The sequence below is a fragment of the Camponotus floridanus genome, unplaced genomic scaffold (genome assembly GCF_003227725.1).
Source record: "Camponotus floridanus strain SB8 unplaced genomic scaffold, Cflo_v7.5 scaffold2, whole genome shotgun sequence".
Classification (NCBI taxonomy): Eukaryota; Metazoa; Arthropoda; class Insecta; order Hymenoptera; family Formicidae; genus Camponotus; species Camponotus floridanus.
This window is the reverse complement of record NW_020229325.1, coordinates 1,378,891-1,400,198: the sequence shown is the minus strand read 5'-3', so window position 1 is coordinate 1,400,198 and position 21,308 is coordinate 1,378,891. Positions and strand designations below refer to the sequence as shown.

Below are 21,308 nucleotides of genomic sequence, written 5' to 3'. Positions count from 1 at the left end.
TACTTGCAAAGAAACTCTTTGGCTTTTTTTTACCGCCTACACAACGGAGGTTCCACAGTCGTTGCACGGTCTATCATTCGTTACGCTGCCAGCTCGTCGGGTTACTTATTTTGAATAATAACAAATCGACGTTGAAGACGCCTTTATGATGACGTTTCCGACGTCTCTCCGCGAAGGTCTTCCGTTGATTGCTGCGGTCTGGCAACCTTGACGCTCTCGCATCACCGATCGTCTTTACATAGGGAGAAGAATCTTTGCTCTGGTTGTCGTTCACAATAGCGTACATATATGCCTTTGGTGAAGCTGCGGAAGATGATCATTGTAGTATAAGCGATAAATCGTGTTTTTCCGGATGCTTAATTGCTTTTGTACACAAGAGAATGAGACCGTGTCACCGCAATGAATTGGTTTGTTCAATTACTGTTATTTGTACATACACCGCGTCGCGATGTAATCGGCCTTGCTTCGTAATGATGAGTATTCATTGTTCGAATTACGCCGTTTTTTTTTATTTCAGAAGGTCGTTTCTCTCGAAGATCTGAGATACAGATATATTTTAATGCGGCATAAAAATACGTTTGAAAGACAATAGCCCATTATTGAATGTGCTATGAAAACTTAATAAACATCGTTTTATTATCTTGCTTATCTACATATTGTTATAGCTATTTTAATTCATTTCAATTTTTTATTAATCGAAATCTTAATAAAATCGTCTAAATGACATTTCGAGTTTTTTTATATCGATGGTTCATTATTATAAAGATTCTTGACTGTATCGTTGATAAATTCGCCATGGATGCGTCTGAAGCTCCATCAAATACGGACAAAGCATGAAATATATCGCATAATTCCGATATTAATCGCACGGTGTGTTAAGCGCACATTACGTATACGTACATTTCGCACCGGAATCATCGCTGCGCGCATACGGCGCAATTACTTCGATTTAACATCCAAGGTCGACGATGTGCAGCGGAGATTCCTGTGCAATGGCATATCTAACCATGCTATTCGTCATGAGAAATCCTCCCGTTCCGACTCTGGCGTCACCGGAGTCGCTTATCGAGTATTAAATTTTTCGCTCCGATCCGACCAGCCGACTTAATGCTTGTTCCCGTAATTAATGATCTCTCAAGTCGCGTCTATTCGTGATCGTGACGAATCGCGGAGGAATCATCGAAAAAAAAGCTGACTTTCAGGGTTGACTTCAAGGTCCCTCGCATATCTCCACGCGATTCGTGAGAGTACATCACTCAACTCTGAGAAGAGGAATTCATATCGCGCATCTTTAATTATCTTTAATTTTAATCGACAGATGCATTCGCACATACAAGCCAATTAGGTCTTCTACGCGGTATGTTATTGTTGGCATTTCGATGAGATCTTATTTCATATCCTCATTTCACTTCAATTACGCGGCTTGTTCATTACTTATTTTTATTTAATATTTTAATCAGAGGAACAAAGAGAAAAAAATAATAGATACATTTTTGCATCAATCATAGATAAACCTTATATGAATTAATTTATATGAATTTATATGAATTAATTAAAAAGGATTCGATAAAATTCAGTTGGCTAAAATTTATAACGAGAAAAATATAAACAAAGTATATAAAGAATGTTAATAAAGTAATAAAAATTAATATCGAATAACTGTTTTACAATTAACTCCTCTTTTATAGACTTTTCTCTCTTCTCTTTCTCTTTCTTTCTTTCTCATTATATTAAACATTTTTATTACATTATTTAATTATTTTTTAATTTCGCGAATGACTGCATATCTTGATGAAACATTAAATAACGCAATAAAAATAAATTTGGGGAGAAAGAATCATAAAGATATATATCGCCCGAAGTAAAATATAAAACTAGCGGGAATATCAAAAGAATTCGTATGAAAACAGAGTCGTCGACCGTAGTTGAGTCTGACATTATGGTTTCGCACAGTCTCTAACGGCTTCGTTCGACTAAATTGATTCTTACGCAAACAACGTCTGAGCAACGGCACGGATGAATTGCCGTGGATTCCACATGAGAGGGGTGTACCGTTATCGGTTCGGGAATTCTGAAATGAGCGGCACAACCCAACGAACGGCGCGCACGTTGAACTCCTCTTAGAGTCTCTTCGTGTCTCATTGTGAACCCTTCGACGACCTCTTCTCGGTGTCTCTTCTCCACAAAGTTCCACCTTGTATAGCACGGATAGCCCTAATTCCGGCGATCGTTTATCGACACTTCGGAGTTTCCGGAAAGAGACGCGGCGAACCGTAACGCAAATCTTTCTCTCGATCAGGGACGCGATCGCACGAACGATCGCTTCTCAGTCGATTCATTGTCCTCCACCGGATTACCCGTGACTTACATCGTATATGTACACGTTATTTTTTGCTCGACATGGACGGACGATGGCGTGACGAGAAAGACAAAACAACGTATGCAAACGACATGCAAATGGTAGTATAGAAATGCAGTATCATCGTTGCATCGTCATCAGTGATTAAGGAGATTAAGGAGACGCTCGATAATATTATTTCTGTCGCGTCAACGAGCATATGTACAATGATAAAGGACAAGTAACAGAAAAATTCGCGCGTTTCAAGAAAAATAATTCTCCTCTCTCAAGACACATAAATCAGAGAGAAACTCGTTGTATCGTTATATGATTCAAATTTCGATCGGGAGAAATATTCGACGATTTAGTCGAATTAATTCGCGCGTTTAATTTGGATATAACGGGCCGCGATCGTTAACTATGGATTATCGTAATTGCATGTGCGGCGTCAGGTGTTGATTTTCGCGTGTAAACGGACCGTGAAAACCGATCGGAACAAATTCGCGGATAACGGGACACCGGGAGACGCGCGTTCGCTGCTGACCGTTTAACGATCCTGCGATCGTCATTAGCCAGGATCATTTATAACCTCCTGCTCCTATCCTATTTACGATCCTCTCGTAATAACGTCCGCGCAGGTCATCGATGATAATTGCAGATTTATATAAGCGTACGGTCATAAGCCATGCACCGTAAGCTGTACGTATGCAAATGCATTCAAACACAATTGCCAGTCACTCTATCGCGAAGTCGACGAGAGGAACTATCGCCAAGGCCGATACAAAATTAACGTAACTAATTAAACTTATGACCGAGTTTGAATTATCGCGAACGTGACTCGCGAAACATAATTGCACAAAAAAACATCCTCCTAATTTGCAAAACAATAGCTGCAGCGATAATTACAAATTTAAATTATTAAAAAAATTTCGAAATTACCGGAAAAGCATTGTTCTAATTTCTCGTATGGTTCTGTTAATTATAAGACATTAGCATACTTTATTATACTAAATTATTGAGTTGTATTGAATTATTTGTTGAGAATATATTAAAAGAATGGAACATAATTATTAATCTAACATGATATTAATAATGCCCTCGCTTGTCATGAGAAAGATGTGTAGCATGAGAGACAACCGCTGACGTTTAATATATAACTAACTTATTATCTCGCATAGAAAACGTGGACAAAAAATTGCGGATGGCTATATCGTTGAAAAAAAAATACCTAGTCACTACATCTGGTCTATCGAAGCGTCGAATTGATCGCTAGTCGTGACATAAATGCGTTGTAATGATGAAATCAGATTAAATGATAATGACATCCAACAACGGTAAAGCATAACATACATTAGCGTCTAGAACATCGGGTTAATAACGTAAAGTTAAGGGAATAATTAATGCTATACACAGTAGAGCAAGATCAATCGACGGAGATAAATGACATGACATGATTTTGATATCGTAAGATGTTTCAATTATTTAATTATCGAATAATTTTTCCATGGTTTCCATAAATAAATTTTGACTTGCAAATACACAAAACAAATTATCATAACTTGTATTGATGATTGAATGTATTGATCGTAAAAGATGTCCATTATTTACCGCGTATTTTTTGCGCGTAAATCGAAGCGAATGAATGTTTCGCACAGATAGATTTATGTAGCTAATTTAACTGGCTGTATTTCTCGAGAGACTTCATGGACGTAAGTTCTTACATTTCCCAAAGAGACGTGTAAACGATTTAACAAATCCTTTACATAAATGCGATACTAAAAATCGATGAAAATAATTTTTAATTAGAGATATTTTATTTAAGAACAAAGAGTAAATATCAAAATCAATATGACTCGATAAGCACTGATGTATATTCATGTTATAAAAAAAGATTATATTTCTCGTAATAGATTTAGATTTTTTTGCTATTTTGTTTGGAGAGAAATAAGATATTTATAGGAGAGAAAGAGGGACGATTTATTTTTTTCTAAAATTTTTGTATATTTTCAATCAAAATTATGATTGATTTGTAATATGTAATTTGTAATTGAGTGCTATATGTATAAAATTTACATATTTCATTTAATTATTTGTGATTTTTATTTATCTTTTGTTTTTTGTATTATCTGCTTTTATAATATTCAAATATTCATAATTTTTAATTATTACATACTAATCAGTGATGACAACTTTCAGTATGAGACAATGCAAAAAATTCTTCAAAGATATAGGAAAACAACATATTCAAATATGCACTAAATGCGACCACGTAAAAAGCGAACAATCTGATTCGCACGACCTAAATTTTTTCCACAACATGTCGCATCTTTTCTCTGTCGCGTATCTTTCTATGAATCTTATATTGATGTTTTCTCAGAGATTAATCATTCCTCAAGTGTTATGTTTTGTTCATTTATTAGAATGATTTATCCATCTCTCTCATATTGGAAATTTACACGAATTCCTTTCGCTTCTCGCATAGTTTCCACTCTGTGATTTTAGAACATCTATCTGGATAAAAGCCAATTAAGATTGCGATTTTTTCCAATGGAAAGTGATGTTTTCTCCAAGATTTTAATGCGTTTTTAATGCATATCAGTCAACCGCATGAGAACGATAAATAGAATAATTTACTTTTCAATGCTCCAATTTTTTTATATATGTAACGAGATTTAATAAAATAAGAAAAAGAGAATGAGATAATTAAAATGGCATTTAAAAAATGCCTGATAAAAATTTTTTTCAAGAAAAAAGAGATTTTAATAGAAATTTGTTTGACATATTGATTGTACATGTTTTAGAGATGTTTTATAAAATGTATGCTTTAATAAAATTTGCATAAAAAATAAAGTTCTTTAAGAAATTTTAGAAGAAAAAGATTCATAGAACAGTAATTATACAATTTCGCATACACAATTAATGCACACACAAATGAAGTGCACAACTCTGTTTCTTTCCCATATGTATTATTTAATAAAATTTTATGTAAACGATTTCAAAACGTGCACAAAATATATCAATAAAAAATTTTTTATTAGTGTTCAAATATTATAGTGTATAAGTGATTTTTTTATTAGTACTTCGTCAAGAAAAATAATGCTTCTTTTCAATAGAATATTCTCTCTTAGATATTTAGTTATCGGGCAGTCAAACCGCAACTGCTATTGTAATGCATGTGAAAATAATAGTCTTGTCCTTCGCGAGTACAAATGAACATTTATATGCGAAGGTAAAGGCGTAAAAAACTTTCTTTTAAGATGCAGTTTCTCTTCGAGAGTGAAGAAATAACAATTTGAAAGTCATCAAACAATATTTCAACTCTAATGGTGATTGCTCCTTATAATGTAGTATAATGAAAATACAAATCTTTCTAATGAACTAATGAAAAAAATTGTCATTTCTCGCGAATAAAATAAAATATAAATTTCAAAGCCTAGAAAAATTGTTATTTCTCGCGAATAAAATAAAATATAAATTTTAAAGCCTAGAAAACGTAAGCGTTTCTTATTAGGGCAGAACGGAATAATTTCATTTTCCTGCATTTCGCGATGATATTCCAGCGGAACAAATAACAAAAAGTAAAAGTCTGAAAGCATTCGCAGAATCTTTGACAATGGATTTCGGTTTGCCATAAGACAAAGCTTATACTTATCTCTCTCATTAGTCGTTCTTTAATACTAAGCATCCGTTGCTGAAGAAATTACAAATCTACAATTTACTCGCAATTGAAATATTATAAAATTAATTTATGCTAAAATTACAATTTAAAATGTCATATTAATTTACCTCACATATTTATTGCATTATCGTAACATGTTGTATAAATTTATTCTCGCGATTGAATTATTTTACATAAAATAAATAATTCATATAAAATAATGATAAAATAATGATATAATTATAATGACATAATTATAATTTTTCACTTTTTCTGCGAATGGATTCAGTGAATAAAATCAACTATTTGCAGCGATTTTATCTAATCTATATATCGATATCAAAATTTAAGTTTGATAATTTTCTAAAAAACAATATATACATACAAATGCCTCCCAAAGCTCGCGAAACAATATATTATAACAAATTATAAATTCTTGAAACTTAAATAAAAAAATATTTAATTTTTTTAAATAGTAATTTTTTAAACATGAGAGTTGAGAACTAGTCTATCATACATTGACAGTTGAGCCCGTCTGTAAATCGCATGTAAAATAATTGTACGAGATCTCTATTAATCTAGCACCTTCTTCACGAGAAAAAATCGAGATTGGAGCAGCAAATTAGCAATAAATTAAAACTATTTGTACTACACATCCAAATTTGACTTTTCGATGTGACATTGTCAGATTAACAGAGGGTGAATTCGTTGTATCATCGAGACAAAAGAATATTTGCGGAAATATTATCATCGATAAGTAAATAAAGGCAAGTCTCTGTAGCTAGCTATATATCGTGCATACGCTGCATTTCCGCTGATTCGACAGGTGAAATTCGCGGTCTCTCGCGCGGTAAAAGGCCTGAAAGTGTCCGTCGCCTGTTCATTTACAGGGACTTTCGATTCGCGTCGATGCTGCGGCGGATATCACGCTGTTGTATGCTCGCTGTTCGGAGGGGGAGAGGGACTTCGTCCCTCGGTTATAATCGTCATCTCGTTTCGTGCCATTTGCATCTCATATCACGTTCTCCGTCTCTCCTACGAACGCGACTTCGTTCCTTTCCACATGAGAATCTAGGTCGCACGGCCGCGTTCACCTTCTAGCAAAAGCAATGTCTTTCAAGGAAGGTCGTCGGTCGGTCTCGTCTGAAAAGGCTCTCTTCCGAACGACTATGCTTTTCCCTTTCATTAAATTATCCGTCCGCGACTCGATTAATTGCTTTCGATCTCGCAGACGAATGTAAAAAAAACTCTATGATCGATCGGAGATTCCTTCGATGTCAGAAATGAATAAATAATCCTCTCTTTCAGTTTGTCGGCTGTTAATATATAAGTTTTGAAATGCGAATAATTTTCTTCGCTTATTAATTATCTCTCGCGTGCAGTAATTTGATAATTGGAATTAATTAAATTAACAGATAACGGTTATTTTAATAATTACAGTAAATTTTCTCGTAGAAAATTTGTTATAAAATTATTCAATATTTGCTTATCTCGTTTGTATAATTTGACATAATACATAATTAAATATGTTGAGTGCAAATAAAATTTCTAGATCATCTTCACGTGCGTGTGTATATTTAAGCACGTGATTGATCCAAGCACGTAAGCAATTAACCGAGTAATTAATTAAACCTCTTTCTTTTCAACACAAGAAACAACACAAGAAACTACAGCGGCAGATCAATTACTCCTTTCTAGTAATTACGTTTATTTCCAAATTGTTATACTTCGTTACTGCGAGTATCCCTCTTGGAATCATTGTCATCAGGTTTATTGTGCCGTCATTAGAAAGTGTGCATCATGTGGAAAGCGTCCACTTTTATCTGATTATCCGGCACTTTGGTTTCGCGAGAGGAATAGCACGCGCGATTTTTCCGCAGGAGAAAACCCACCGTATGTGACGATGGTTTATATTTCGAGGTGAAACAGGAGACAAAAAAAGAACAGTATCGAAAGGTGTGTCGCGAATGTTCGCATGCACGAGTTTTGACGCCCAATTCACTCTAATTAATCATTACCGGTCGCTAATAATTAGAAAGTAAGTCTCGCATTGTATACTCACACGTCGGCAACTGTTGAGGTATCTGGGCTGCGTGTGCGATGCTATGCCTCGTTATTGTGATCTGAAAAGAGAGAAGAGACAACGTGTGTTAGATCCTTTCGCATAATAAGATACAATTGTTAGCGCTAACTTAACCGCGCTATCGCTGATGTTAGTGAGCGTATCGCACGAATACAATTAGAATGCAAGCGCAAGATGCACGATATTGTACGTAATACGAGTATAACATGCGTACAACGTGAGTAAAAAGTTTAAATATTTAACGCTTAAATAAGAACACGTTAATGAGCTTAAATAAAATTCCCTCAAGGCTACACTTATAGAGCCCGATCGGTGAGATTTATAGACGATATAAATATGTAATGATGTAGTCGACAATGGATGAAAGATGCGGAAAAGAAATTTACAAACGGGGAAAAAGAAGTCGTGGAAAAAATTACGTAAAATTCCAGATATATAACCAACGTTAGGTAAACACTGAGAAAGGCGTGGAAAAAGAGAGTAGTGTCTCCGCGTCACTTTTATTTAGATTCGATCTATATTTATCGGCAGATTATTCCCGGTGACGGGGCAAGTTGCCACAATTGGCAGTGTGATATCATCGACGTTTGTGGTGAAGTCAATGACGAAATAGGCACGCGCGAGAAAAAAAAAGTGCCGGACTCTCGAGAACTATAAACGCTTCGAGACGGATGTGTGCGATTAAAGTAATGCAAAGTAATTACAATATAAGTAATTGGCGTGTCTGGCGAATGACGATCTTGACTCAAATTTAATTTAAGTTCCGTATCTGTGAATTTTCTAAATAATTTTAGAGTATCATTATACATCGTAACTATAATGCTGTTTTATGTTATCTCGTTGTAAAATGGTCACGTTGTTTGAAAAGAAATACTACCGTAATAAGCGCGCTAATTGCAAAAATGGGAAACTCATTTATCACATCTTAATACGTTGAAGAAATTGACGATGAAATTCTCTATAATTTATAAAATTAGCAGTGTAATTTCAAATGTAATTTCAAACATTTTTGTAACACCTTATACATGTGATAGCTCTTCCAACATATTTCACGTCCAAGCATTAATTTAACCGACGCCGATCAATCGATGATTGATCATCATTCGATTAAAGAGCACGATATGAAAGTCTCATGAAAATGTCAAGCTCGACTAGACTTCTCTCGTTATTTTACCTTTCAAGATGTATGAATCATATAATTTTAATTTCCACGGTATTAGATCATTCCGGTTGACTGTCGCCATATTAATAAAAATTCGCGTAGAAGAGGCATCGTTTTTTTTTTAAAACACTCGACATTATCACTGATTGAAGATTATTAATGATGAGTCGATGATTATTCGGTTGCATGATTTATAATATATTGCAACAATCATAAAAAGATTATTGCAATCGATTATAGAAAGATTATTTTGCAAGATTGCTATTGACATTTAAAATCATAAAACGGTGACGTCCCGTTATCTTTCAACGCGGAGAGAGAAGGTAATAAAATAATAATTAATCTCTTAAATGAGACTTGAAAGCTTCTGCTTACAAGATGGTAAATGAGTGAAAAACAAGTGAAAAAAAACGCGTGGGTCTAGCTCGATAATGGAAAAGGCGTGCAACCCATTAATACATCCGCAACTATCGCTTCTAATTATGTTATCCGGTGAAACATGTAACGACACAAGTCTATTTTTAGCTTAACAAGCGACGCGATGTACACACGGGTACAATAATTGCCTTCCATTCATCTAATTCAAAACTCATTATCGTAGTGCATCTTGGAGCACCAGTTAATTTCGCGTAACGCATAATGCGCGATCATAATGCAATTATAACGCGAGAGATGCAGCTTTTAGACTATTTAATCGAAAGCAGCGCAAATCGCGGTTTATGCGCTCGCATGAATAAATCATTTTTATCGGCGATAACTTATTAAATATCGTACGTGAAAACTGATCCGTGTACACACATGTTCGTGGAAATGTCGGTAAGAGAAGTGATGGTGAGCGTAAATAATACAAGGACGATCGTGTATCTCGCCACGACTTAATTTCCCCTCGACATACTTTTATTTCCCCATCGTTTCCAATTTAGGTATCGATGCCTAAACGAATGGAATCGGATGTATCACACAGAAAAAAAGGACATTCTTGTTTTGAAAATGTATTTAATTTCAATATGAAAATTTTGAAATGAAATTATATTGCGTTAATTAAAGAAAAATATAATTGCTTACTTGAATGAAGCCATTTTATATAGTTCAATCAAGAAAAATATATTCTTATGATTTAAGATTTAATTTTCTCGAATAGAAAAGAAACAATGTTAGATAGAAAATAACATTTTTAAATCAAAGATTATAATTTTCTTAAAGTAGAATTAAATAATTATATATTCTTGTGGTGACAATTGCAATATTAAAATAAAACAATAATATTGTCGAAATTTAAAATTATTAAATTCTTCTAAGAAGATTATAAATTGTTGCGTATATACGAAACAATGAACGCGTTAATTTAAGTATATAAGTTTTAATTTGACACTTATTTTTTTTTCTGTGCAGATATACATGTGATAGTCAATTTTTGCCCATATCGACGAAACTTTCACGTCTCTTTTTTCCCACGTGGAGAATGTCTCGCGTATAATACCATATACATCGAAATAAAAATTATTCTGTACATATGTGTATGTGCAGAAGTGCTAAATGATCGCTTCGACGTTTGCTTACGTGACGGAAAGTTTCACGACACGAGTCTCCGCAGCAAACACTGACGTCAGCCTGGTCGACGCGTGTTCGTCCGTGCAATGAAAGTGGTCTAACGAGTCACTGGCCATTCAAGTGTATACACGCGACGTGGTCGCTGCACTTCTCTTTCTCTCTTCCTCCCTCGTAGACTGTATTTGCGACTCTATCTAATAATAACGCGCCCAAGTGAAGGCGACAGTGAGGGAACTATGCTTGGCAACTGGCCGATTTCCATCGCGAGAATACTGACCTATTAATTTGATAAATGGTCGTGGCGAGATTATCGCGAAATCGCTATCGCCCAGATTGATTCTCGTAATAATTGGATCAAAATGCGTGGACGCGAGTCAAACGCGAAAAATACAGGGACGGGATTCCTTGATATAACGCGCAGCAGTTACTCACCAGTTAAACTGCACCATATAAGGATCGTGACGTTCCATCCGATGGAATCTATCTGAGAACTGATCTTCTACAACGTATATTCTTTATAGCACGTCAGAAAAGAAAAACTGAGAAACTTGTTCGCGATTTTTAACGAGAATGTAACGATGTCAATTAATCATAAATTATTTTCTTTCATTATTTTCGATATTGTCGGAATGATCTACTAATCATTCAATTAGCATAAGAATTTTTATTAATAATATGATATTAATAGGAATTTTTATTATTGTATATTTTAATTATTTTATTTTTATAATATATGAATTAGTTAAAATTATAGCGATTTCCACGTCAACGTCATCGTGAAACATGAGACTCTTTCAAGTCAAGTAGTTCAATAGGTAATTGGAGCGGCAAACGACAGTGGATCGACAGCTGCGATCGCGGATCTAACGTGGGCAGGGGATCTCCTTGAAATCACCGCCCATTACACTCGTTCCTTCGCTATTGCAGACACAATCTGCAACTCTTACCAGTTAGTCACCCTTGTATACGCAATTCCTCCTGTCGCGGCGCCTGCTCACGTGACGTGACGTCGCGATTTAACGCCGCGAGCGAAGTCGCGATTATGTCATAGCAGAGCGTTTAACTATTTAACGCGGACGAGCGTCCTGCCGACACAAGGCTGCCTCGATGGAGCAAGACTTCCAGGAGTTTGTCATTTCGCGTGGGCGAGGAGATCGCGCCCAGTTCAATCGGTGACTTCCGAACTTTAAATGTACCCACGTGAAACCTACATCAGCCAATCAAATGTGTCTAACCTCGTGATTCTAGCGATTTTTAATTAAACGGATGATTCAATTCACGAATCCTAATCTTCTAACGGATGAATAAATTTGTATGATTGTATTGACTTCACGTACGATCTGTCAGTTATGTTTATATAATATACAGAGATAGAATACTTGACAGATTTTTTACTTTGAAGTGTCTTTCTTTGAGTATCTATTATATATTTAATCCGTTGAATCATTTGAAGAATAATTTTTTCCACACAAACAGCTAGTGCAGAGAAGATAATTTTCTGATTTAAAAAAAAAATATTTGGAAATGTTTGTATAACTTTTCTCTTTTGAGAAAAATCTTTTAAAAAGATGTAACACATGTGAAAATCGTAATACGTTGTTTGCAGGATTTAATCGAATTTTTTCGCATTGTAATAAGATATTGAAAGAATACATAACATTACGAAAACACATTTAACATCATACTTTCTTCCGATTATTGACAGTCTTTCCGACTCTCTCATAGAGTGAAACGTTTATGGAAACGTACAAGCTTCAGGCTCTCTAAGATCTCAAGCCGATATTTTAAAGAACGCGAAGTAAAAGTAGGCGTGGTGGTTCTGAACGGATTGTCTTTCCCTCTTATATGCATGATATTCCGATAAAACTTGACACGCAAACCTGTCACATCTTTCTCGTGCTTCATGCTTCATCAAAAAAAAGAAACTTAAATTCTATTTCACGAAATACTTTCTCATGAGAGACATTTGCAAACATTAAAGTTATTTATATGGCATTGAATATAGGTTCTTATGACGCAAGTTCTTATGACATTTCATAAATAGAGCACAAATCACTGATATTTTAACTGTAACGGCTTGAATTTTGGAATTTTATTTTATAATTTCGTGCAAAGTAATCAAATTAACAATGGAAAATTTGAAAACAATGAACGGAAGAGTTTATTTATGTTCTATTCAATTCGTTAGCTTCTTTTAAAGATTCTGTCGTAGAGACCTTCTCTAAGCCACGTAAACGCCAAGTTTAGCGTAATTGTCAATTATTATGTGTTACGTAACGCCGGGATCACCGCCTCTTGAATGGGTTAAAGATTTTAAATCCGTCAACCTCTATTAAGAGAACAGTCCCACGACTATTGTCGGAATAGTGACATAACATTCTCCGAAACTACCGCGAAATAAACCGTCATACTTAAATACTTACATTACTACACTTTTTGTTTACATCGTATTTCAATGTCATATATATGATTCTTGCTTCAAAATTAATATATATTGCATTGCAAATTTTAATGAGTCAATTAATTTTAATTATATAAGTAAAAAATTTAAATTTTTTTAACATTCGAAATAACATTATATTTCAAAAACAGTGAAATATGAATTTGTTTATTATATAAATAATTATATTATATAAATATTTATCTGCTCTAATCTGCGAAATATTCATTAGCCAGAAAATGTATACAATTTATTTTTTATTCTCTAAATATTTTCTACTTTTATAATTGATACTGATTGACAAATGCTAGGGAACAAAATGCTCTAGAAGAAAATTGTTTTCTGGCAATTATACTATCTCAACCAGTGCACTATAATTGAAAAACTTTCGACAATGATGTAAAAAGACAGACTCAAATATTAGCTAAAGAGAGAGATACATTTCTCCGTTAAAGGTTCAAAAAACTGGGTGAAACTCACTAATTAACGAGAAAACGCATATTTGCTATTTGTTTGAAAAATCGTATAAATGCGATTGAATTCGAATTCTTTTTTAAATCGTCAAATTTTTATTGATAACGATTTGAATATTAAAATTGCCATTGTTTGACATGGACGTGGTTTAAGAATCGCAAATATTTCTCTGGGATGTGTTGCGTGCCAACAAAGGAGATTACATAATGCATCACATACCGAACCAACACACGCATGCAACGCAGCACGCACGGGAGAAAGTATATGTATATATTGCGGACATCATTAATCTATGCTATCCGAAACGACAGCATGTTTGCAGATCACATATTTCTGATTACATATTATTTTTTGTTTGTCTTTCGACTTTTAGAATATCAAATCGAGTAGAAGGATAATCGATCGATCAGTTTCTTGAAATAAAACTATCAATAGAATAATTATACAATGATACAAATAATATTTGGATCGTATACTTTCTTCGTATGTATTGCTGTCATTATTAAACATTATGTTCGCTTTGTTTCATGCGAATTGCACACAATGCAAGTGGATTTAAAACAATTTAGATATGAATTAAGCAATCTTAAATGTGTGATTCATTTATTATGCAAACAGATTACATATTTTCTATAATAGAAAAAAAAATACAAATTTGGTAATATTTTCAGATCAAATCATATATAAGATAGTATAAATAGAAAACATATATTTTGATTACACAATAAGATTATATAATGCAAAAGAAAGGATGCAACCAATGTTCTCTATATGTGATTTTTTTCATATAAAAACTTCATAATATCAATAATTCTATGATATAAATTTCTCAGCATATTTCAATTTGCATTTCGCAAGAAACAAAGGATCAGCCCGATTAGATGATTATAATTATATCTAAGCCGCTTACATTCAAGATAAACTTTTAATGCGTAGCAAAAAAAAATATTTTTTTTGTATTACTCACCACTAAAAATGCCAGTGCGACCCTCCTCCAGTCCATGGCTAAAATAAAAGAGAAAGTGTTATTAATAACTGGGTCGAACTCTGTAAGAATACGATCGACTGTGCAAACATCATCTCTACCAAATATAGGCGATAATTCAAAAATTCGTTTCCCATCATGCTTGCACGATTATCCGAAATATATTTTTTTATCATTACTAACTCCTTTCATTAATAAATTTATTAAAATAATTGGACTAGCGTATTTTTCTTTTTAAGGAAATATATTTTTAAGATATTAAATTAAAAAATCAAAATTATTATAATTACTATTTATTTTGCAAATCTATTACATGTTTATATAATTAAGTGGGATAAGTCAAAAATCATATTATAATACGCACAATATTAGAAATTATTAGAACTTAATAAAAAATAATAAATAAATAAATTTTAATTTAATTTTTAAAATTTTTCTTGATAACAAAACTTTGTATAAAAAAGTTACTTTTTCTTTCAATGTTTTTCGTAACAAATCTTTTCTTGCCGATTATACTAAATTTTGGTTTACATTGTATAATTCTAGAAAAGTATAATAGATTTTATAAAGAAAATTAGCTTTTCTCGATTAACAAACTTTTTCATTATTATATTATGTATATATCATTAGAAAAGAGTAATAAGTTTTTGTATATTTATCTAACGCAATTTTTAAGAGTTGGCGACTGAATCACTTTCGCTCTATACAATCCGGTTTTTATTCTTTTCCTATCACTATATCTTACTCTCTTTATCGACCTTGAGCTCACTTTCAGAGAGCTGTATCGCTCACACATTCCCCATGTTAATTTCATCTAATTTATAGGAGTAGTTTCATGAAGAGAACAGTCACCTTATCCTCTATTACAATATCCTATAAATCGACACAGAATATAATAAAAATTCGCATTTTTCTTTCATTTTTCATTCCACAATCAAATCGCAGTTTAAAACGGTCTGCGACTGTGCAAAAAAATAAAAATAAAAACAAGATAAAGAAAAGCACAAGAATCGCGATATTTCGTGATGATTTCACCTTGAACTCCGAGGGTTAAAATCGACCCTTCTTTCTCCCTCTCAATGGTGAGACAGACGGTGAACGTTTTCAAGCGGGTTAGTATATAACGAGGCCCATTCGCAACGTTTGGATGCAGGCGTTTGCCTGCCGAGAAAGCGCGACATGTTTGCTCGCGAAGGCGGAGGCGGCGATGCACGATGCAACGTTCACTTTTTAGTATACCACGATAGGCGGCGACGAAGGAAAATATGATCGACCTCGACCACTACCGGACCACCATGGTCGCTATGGCCGACTGTTATCACGAATTCTTTCTTTCAGACTCTGGCTGGCACCGGATGTTATATCGCGACATGCTCCGTGATTTATAAGACTGCTGGGATCGACATCCCTGCGCAACGACGTCCCGTGGCTTCCTTTCTTATGGTACGGGGTTATCGTGATCAGATTCGCGATCGCGGCCAGGGACATGTCCTTCGTGATGCTCGTTGCAGTCGAGGGTGAAAAAAAATCTCTACTTTGAAAGACAAAGTGTTTTTTCGAGAAAAATGAGGAGATAGAATAATAATTTTATATTGATAATAAATTACTAATTAGTAAAAAAGAATTATTAAAATAATTATTATTAATAACAATTATTATTAATAAAATGATTTTAAAATATTATTAATAAATTATATATTATTTAAAAATATAGATTATCTTATATCTTATATCTCTATTATTAGAAAGATTAGCATAAATCACTTTAAAATTTTTTATTAATATCAGTGCTGATTTAGCAAGGTCGAATGATTTGAACGGCGAGTATGGACATTTCGCAACGGAAACAGCTGTCGCGCAGGTGATTTAAGATTTCGGTTTAAATATGCGGGGGAGTCACGAAATAGATAATCGAAAAATTCAAGGACAATATAACAAGCGATATTTACGTGGGAAGAGTCCCACGCCTGGAATCCTCTTTCTCCCGACTAGAAAATTGGAGAAAATAGCGCAGTAACCGCTGTACATTATGTTCTTCATTATAGAGGACACGAGTTATCCTTAACATAAATTTAATATGTGCATCTTCTCATCTAATATACACATCTTTTATAATTCAAGGTAATAAACTGAATAAATATTAACTAAGTAATAAGAATTATATAAGTAGAAAATAATGAATCATTTAGAAATTTATGTTAATACAATTTTAATATATTTTACATAATTTTTAATATATTTTGCATATTAATACAATAAATATATATATGCATATTAATACAATTCAAAAACATTATAAATTATGTAATTAATCCTGTAATATAGTATGCAAATAGTGCTCGAATGTTAATATAATATACTTATGCTCTGAAAGCGTTAAAATCACTGAAGAATTTAATGCCTGTACAAGAAACGTGTAGAGCGAAAAAGTTTCTGGCGATTTTAACGGCATACTTTGTGCATGCGCTTAATTGCGTAAAGAGACCTGTAATACTTATTATTAATTTTATAAAAATCGACACTATAAACCGTACCGATTAAATCGAAAGATAAACCTCTGTTTTTTTTTGCGACATTTTATTGCCCACTCTGGAAACCTGCTCTTTCCATTTCCATAATAACAACTTCGAAATATTTATATAACCCACACGATTTCGCAGTATGAGAGCATTCGAACCTTGGTAGTTGCATATTTGGTTAAAGCTCGCCTACAACGCGAGGTACCGATGAGCCCAATAAATAGCTGAAGCCTTGGGCTCATTTTCGTTGCACAGTCGTTATTAAAGCGATTATTAAGTTGACGTTATTCATTCGACTTATCATCATGCGTTTCTTATTTGTACGCTCATTTATATCCAGAAATATATAAATATATATCAAACATTTCAAAATTATTTTCAGACACAAATGTCGGTGAAAATACAATTTTTAAATCAAATTGAACCGATTTAATTATCGATAAATTTACATAAACATAAAAGAATAAAAAAATAAATAAAGCAATATAAAATTTATTCTATTTATTTTATTTTATTTTCTTAATTTTATTTTCTGATTTATTTAATATGTGTATTTATATATTTTTTCAAACTGCTTAATTAAAACAAGTGTATCCTTGAGTGTCTGCTAAACTTAATATATAAGATTTTTTGACATAAAAAAATGATGCTATCTTTTTGTAATTTAAATCTAATAATTAAAAAAAATTTAATAAATTCAAGAATATATAGTGCTTAAAATCTATGATTGATATAATACAATTTACAGAAATATATACCCATAAATTGCTGATTTAGAATATTCTTGCTTTTTCTTTTTTTTATTATTTTATATTTATAAACATAAAATGTTTATGGCGTGAATCAGACAAGCGTGCAAGCATAATATTTATACGAATACTTACATTACAGACAAAATAATTTGCGAATGTATATCATAATAAATTTTTTGCAATTAAGAAGAGAAATTTCATGATAAAAAGATATTAAAAAGATTACTTCCGAAGCGAGAAACGCGATACCTAAGTGTTAAAACAAAAAATATAATTCTAGATTTCCTGTGATACAATAGTAATTATGATAAACGAGTCTCTCACCTGCTGTTCCTTTTCCAAATCTCCCGAGAATAATTCCAGGTTATTCGCGCTGCGTTACGACACCGAGCGACAGCGAAATTCCTCTCTTTCTCTCGCGCGTTCGCCAACTCGAGATACAAGCGTAGAGGCGCAAATCACCGGAAGAAAGTTCCGCGATAACGTGATCAATCGGCCCGGTCGATCATCAATAATCTCAGCTGCGATGGATCATCGGCGGTTTTGCAAAGTGTCGAAAACGCGTCCTCGCCGGCCACAAGATCCACCTCCTGTATGTCGACATCCCAATAGAATTCCTAACCTTGTTTCTGTCCCTTTCTCTCTGCCACACTTTCTTACTCTCTTTCTCTCTCTCTGTCTTTTTTTTTTCTTGGCAATTTTGCAATCTTCCTCGACTAACCTTTTATAAACTTGCAAGGCCGATCGAATGGCTTTCTTCAATAGCAAGCCTCCACTTGACGTAACTCACGTAACTTTCGATCATCACTTTTCGCGTAACATCAATGCCGACACAAGCCGATACTTAAACGCGATTCTTCCTCTCGATCAGCTGTATCAATTACACGACGCGCGTCGTCCTTTCTAAAAGTTACGTTTCATTTAAACTGACTGGCAATACGTCATATATGAATGAACATATACGCGTATCATTTTTCAATACTGCCAATCTATCTTTAGCACGCTTTAATATACAGCGATTTTTTTTTTTCAAATGGCGCCTTTTTCGCGCGCTTGGTTACCTCTCGAATTCGTTCGAATTTTAATTACTCGTCTCGAAATCGATCACGCAGATTCGTTATAAGTTCTGTTGCGGCTTTTTCTTCATCTTAACGTCATAAGGAGTCGAATGATGCATATAATAAATAAGCGAATACATGTATAAGGAATTGCTTATTCGTGATGTCGAAGTACCTATCTCGATCGAGTCGTTGTTCGCGTCGCGAGTACACGTCTCTCGTTCATTGTTGATCCGTTGAATCGTTTCTGCGCTCTGTCCTCTTATTTTGACACTGCACTGCACTTACTGGGCCCACGGTCCTCCATGGGACCGATCGAGCGTGGGAGAAAAGCGCAAAACGGAAAGAACGTCCGTTACGACCAACGCGAGAGTCGAGACTGAGCGGCCATTCGCTTCGTGGCGCCACTCTTCGCGCAGGAGTGGGAGGGAGAGGAACGAGTGGGAGGGAGAAGCACGATCGAATCCGACAGAGACGAATGATTTCACCGCGCATGCGAGAAAGAGAGAGCGAAAGGGGAGAAAGAGAGGCGGCCGAGTCGGACGAAGAAAAATGATCTAACTGCGCGAGAGAGATATTTGCCAAAAGAGCGTATCAAAAAATTATCTACATAGAAATATGTAAAAGAAAAAAAGAAGAATGATCATAATTACGATTTTGATGTCTCGAAAAGAAAAGAGATAGCACGATTGAGAAAATGAAACAAGAAGGGATTTTGCACTAGAGCTATTTTTCTAAGGGAGAAAAAGGAAAAAAGAGAGAGAGATAATGCTGTATCGTATAAGTATGGGATAGAGATGAAGGATAGTAGAAAAAGGATATATAACGAGAAAAAAGTCAGGAAAGGATAGAAGAATTACATTTACAATCGATATGTAAAAATTGTAAAAGATGGAGATAAGTCATGATAAGACAAAGGTAGAGCATGACGAGTTTAGATTTAAAAAAAAGACAAAAAAAAGATGGCATTCCTCTCCTTCTCGTTCAATTAACGGGCGTCACGCAGCTATGGGCGCGAAAAGATGCTGCAAGAACGAGGTAAGAGAATAAAGGAACACACGCGAAAGCGATGTAGGTGGGAGAAGAAACAAGACAGAACGAGTTTACGTCATCGTCTGAATTGGTATCACATGGGCTTGACATCTTCCGATGTATTTCACCTTTACATCAAAAAATGTTACTGATGCTTTTTAAAATGTTTATAATATAGAAAAAATAATTAGCTAATAATTAAAGTCTGGAAGAAGCTTTAGCTACTTTTGCAAGTTTTTTTAGTATTACTGAATTTTAAATCTTTGCTTCAAATATTTAGATTCTATTAAAATATAAAATATAATTTTGATTGCACTTCTTAAGAAAAATTATTTTAAATATTTTAACCGATACAATTTTAATTAAAAAAAATAAAATCACTAAAAACAAACAATTTTGTTTTATATATCTATCATTCGTTTTCTATCTCCATCTTTATATACCTTTCTTTATAGTTTTATATATACATATATTTGATTCAATGATGCTAAAAATTTGATATGAATATATCATTATAAAGATAAAAAAAAATAAGAACTAAAGGGTATAATAAAATATCGCTTCTATCTCTAAAACTAACTTTCTTTATTCGTGTTGCCACTTCATACTCATTCTTATTGTATCCAATGTGATTTAAATTTTTTCCATTTCATCAGCCATTCTTTACATATCTCTAACTATAATACTAAAAAACAATTTCATGTACAAAAATAATCATAACAACAATAAGAGACGATAAACAACAAAGATTGAATAACATATAATTCACACATTCATATGGAAAGTATACGAATCATATATGCAAAAAGGGTTAAATTTTATGGTCCTGGATTTTACACTTATATATATCAAAAGGCGTTCCTATTTCAATATTTTGCTACGTAAAATGATATTTTCAGTGTTCAAAATATCGTTATGGACATGTGTCATAATAGAGAATAATTATATCATGCGGTAAATTATCGGCAATATCCGAATAGCATATTACCTTATATATAAAAAGTCTTCTTAAAGTATTACAATCTTAAATGGATATAATATTGTTTTGTTTCAGCAACTTTCTAATGTTTTGATGCGATATTTCCAAAGACTGAATAAAGTTGTTTCCAAAATGATTATTTATTCGATAATATATATTTAAATACTATTGAAATTTTAATCGTTAAACTCGAGATTTTTTGTTTTAAAATTTTATTACTCCATTATTGTTTTTATTTTTTATCGATAAATTATTGACTTTTTTTAATTAATTACCT

At 33.4% G+C, this 21,308-nt stretch overlaps 1 protein-coding gene across 1 annotated transcript in view; it reads right to left on the bottom strand.

The window, feature by feature from the left end:
- LOC105258312 overlaps nt 1–19,396 on the bottom strand; it is a 51,232-nt gene extending 31,836 nt beyond the window's left edge. Inside the window, exons 1-3 of the mRNA XM_011269498.2 lie at nt 18,287–19,396; nt 14,674–14,711; nt 8,059–8,119 (exon numbers count right to left, since the gene is read on the bottom strand). Of these exons, the coding sequence (XP_011267800.1) occupies nt 8,059–8,119; nt 14,674–14,709 (97 nt within the window). The 5' untranslated portion in view covers nt 14,710–14,711; nt 18,287–19,396. The remainder of the gene's footprint in view (nt 1–8,058; nt 8,120–14,673; nt 14,712–18,286) is intronic.
- Between the last annotated feature and the right edge of the window lie 1,912 nt (nt 19,397–21,308).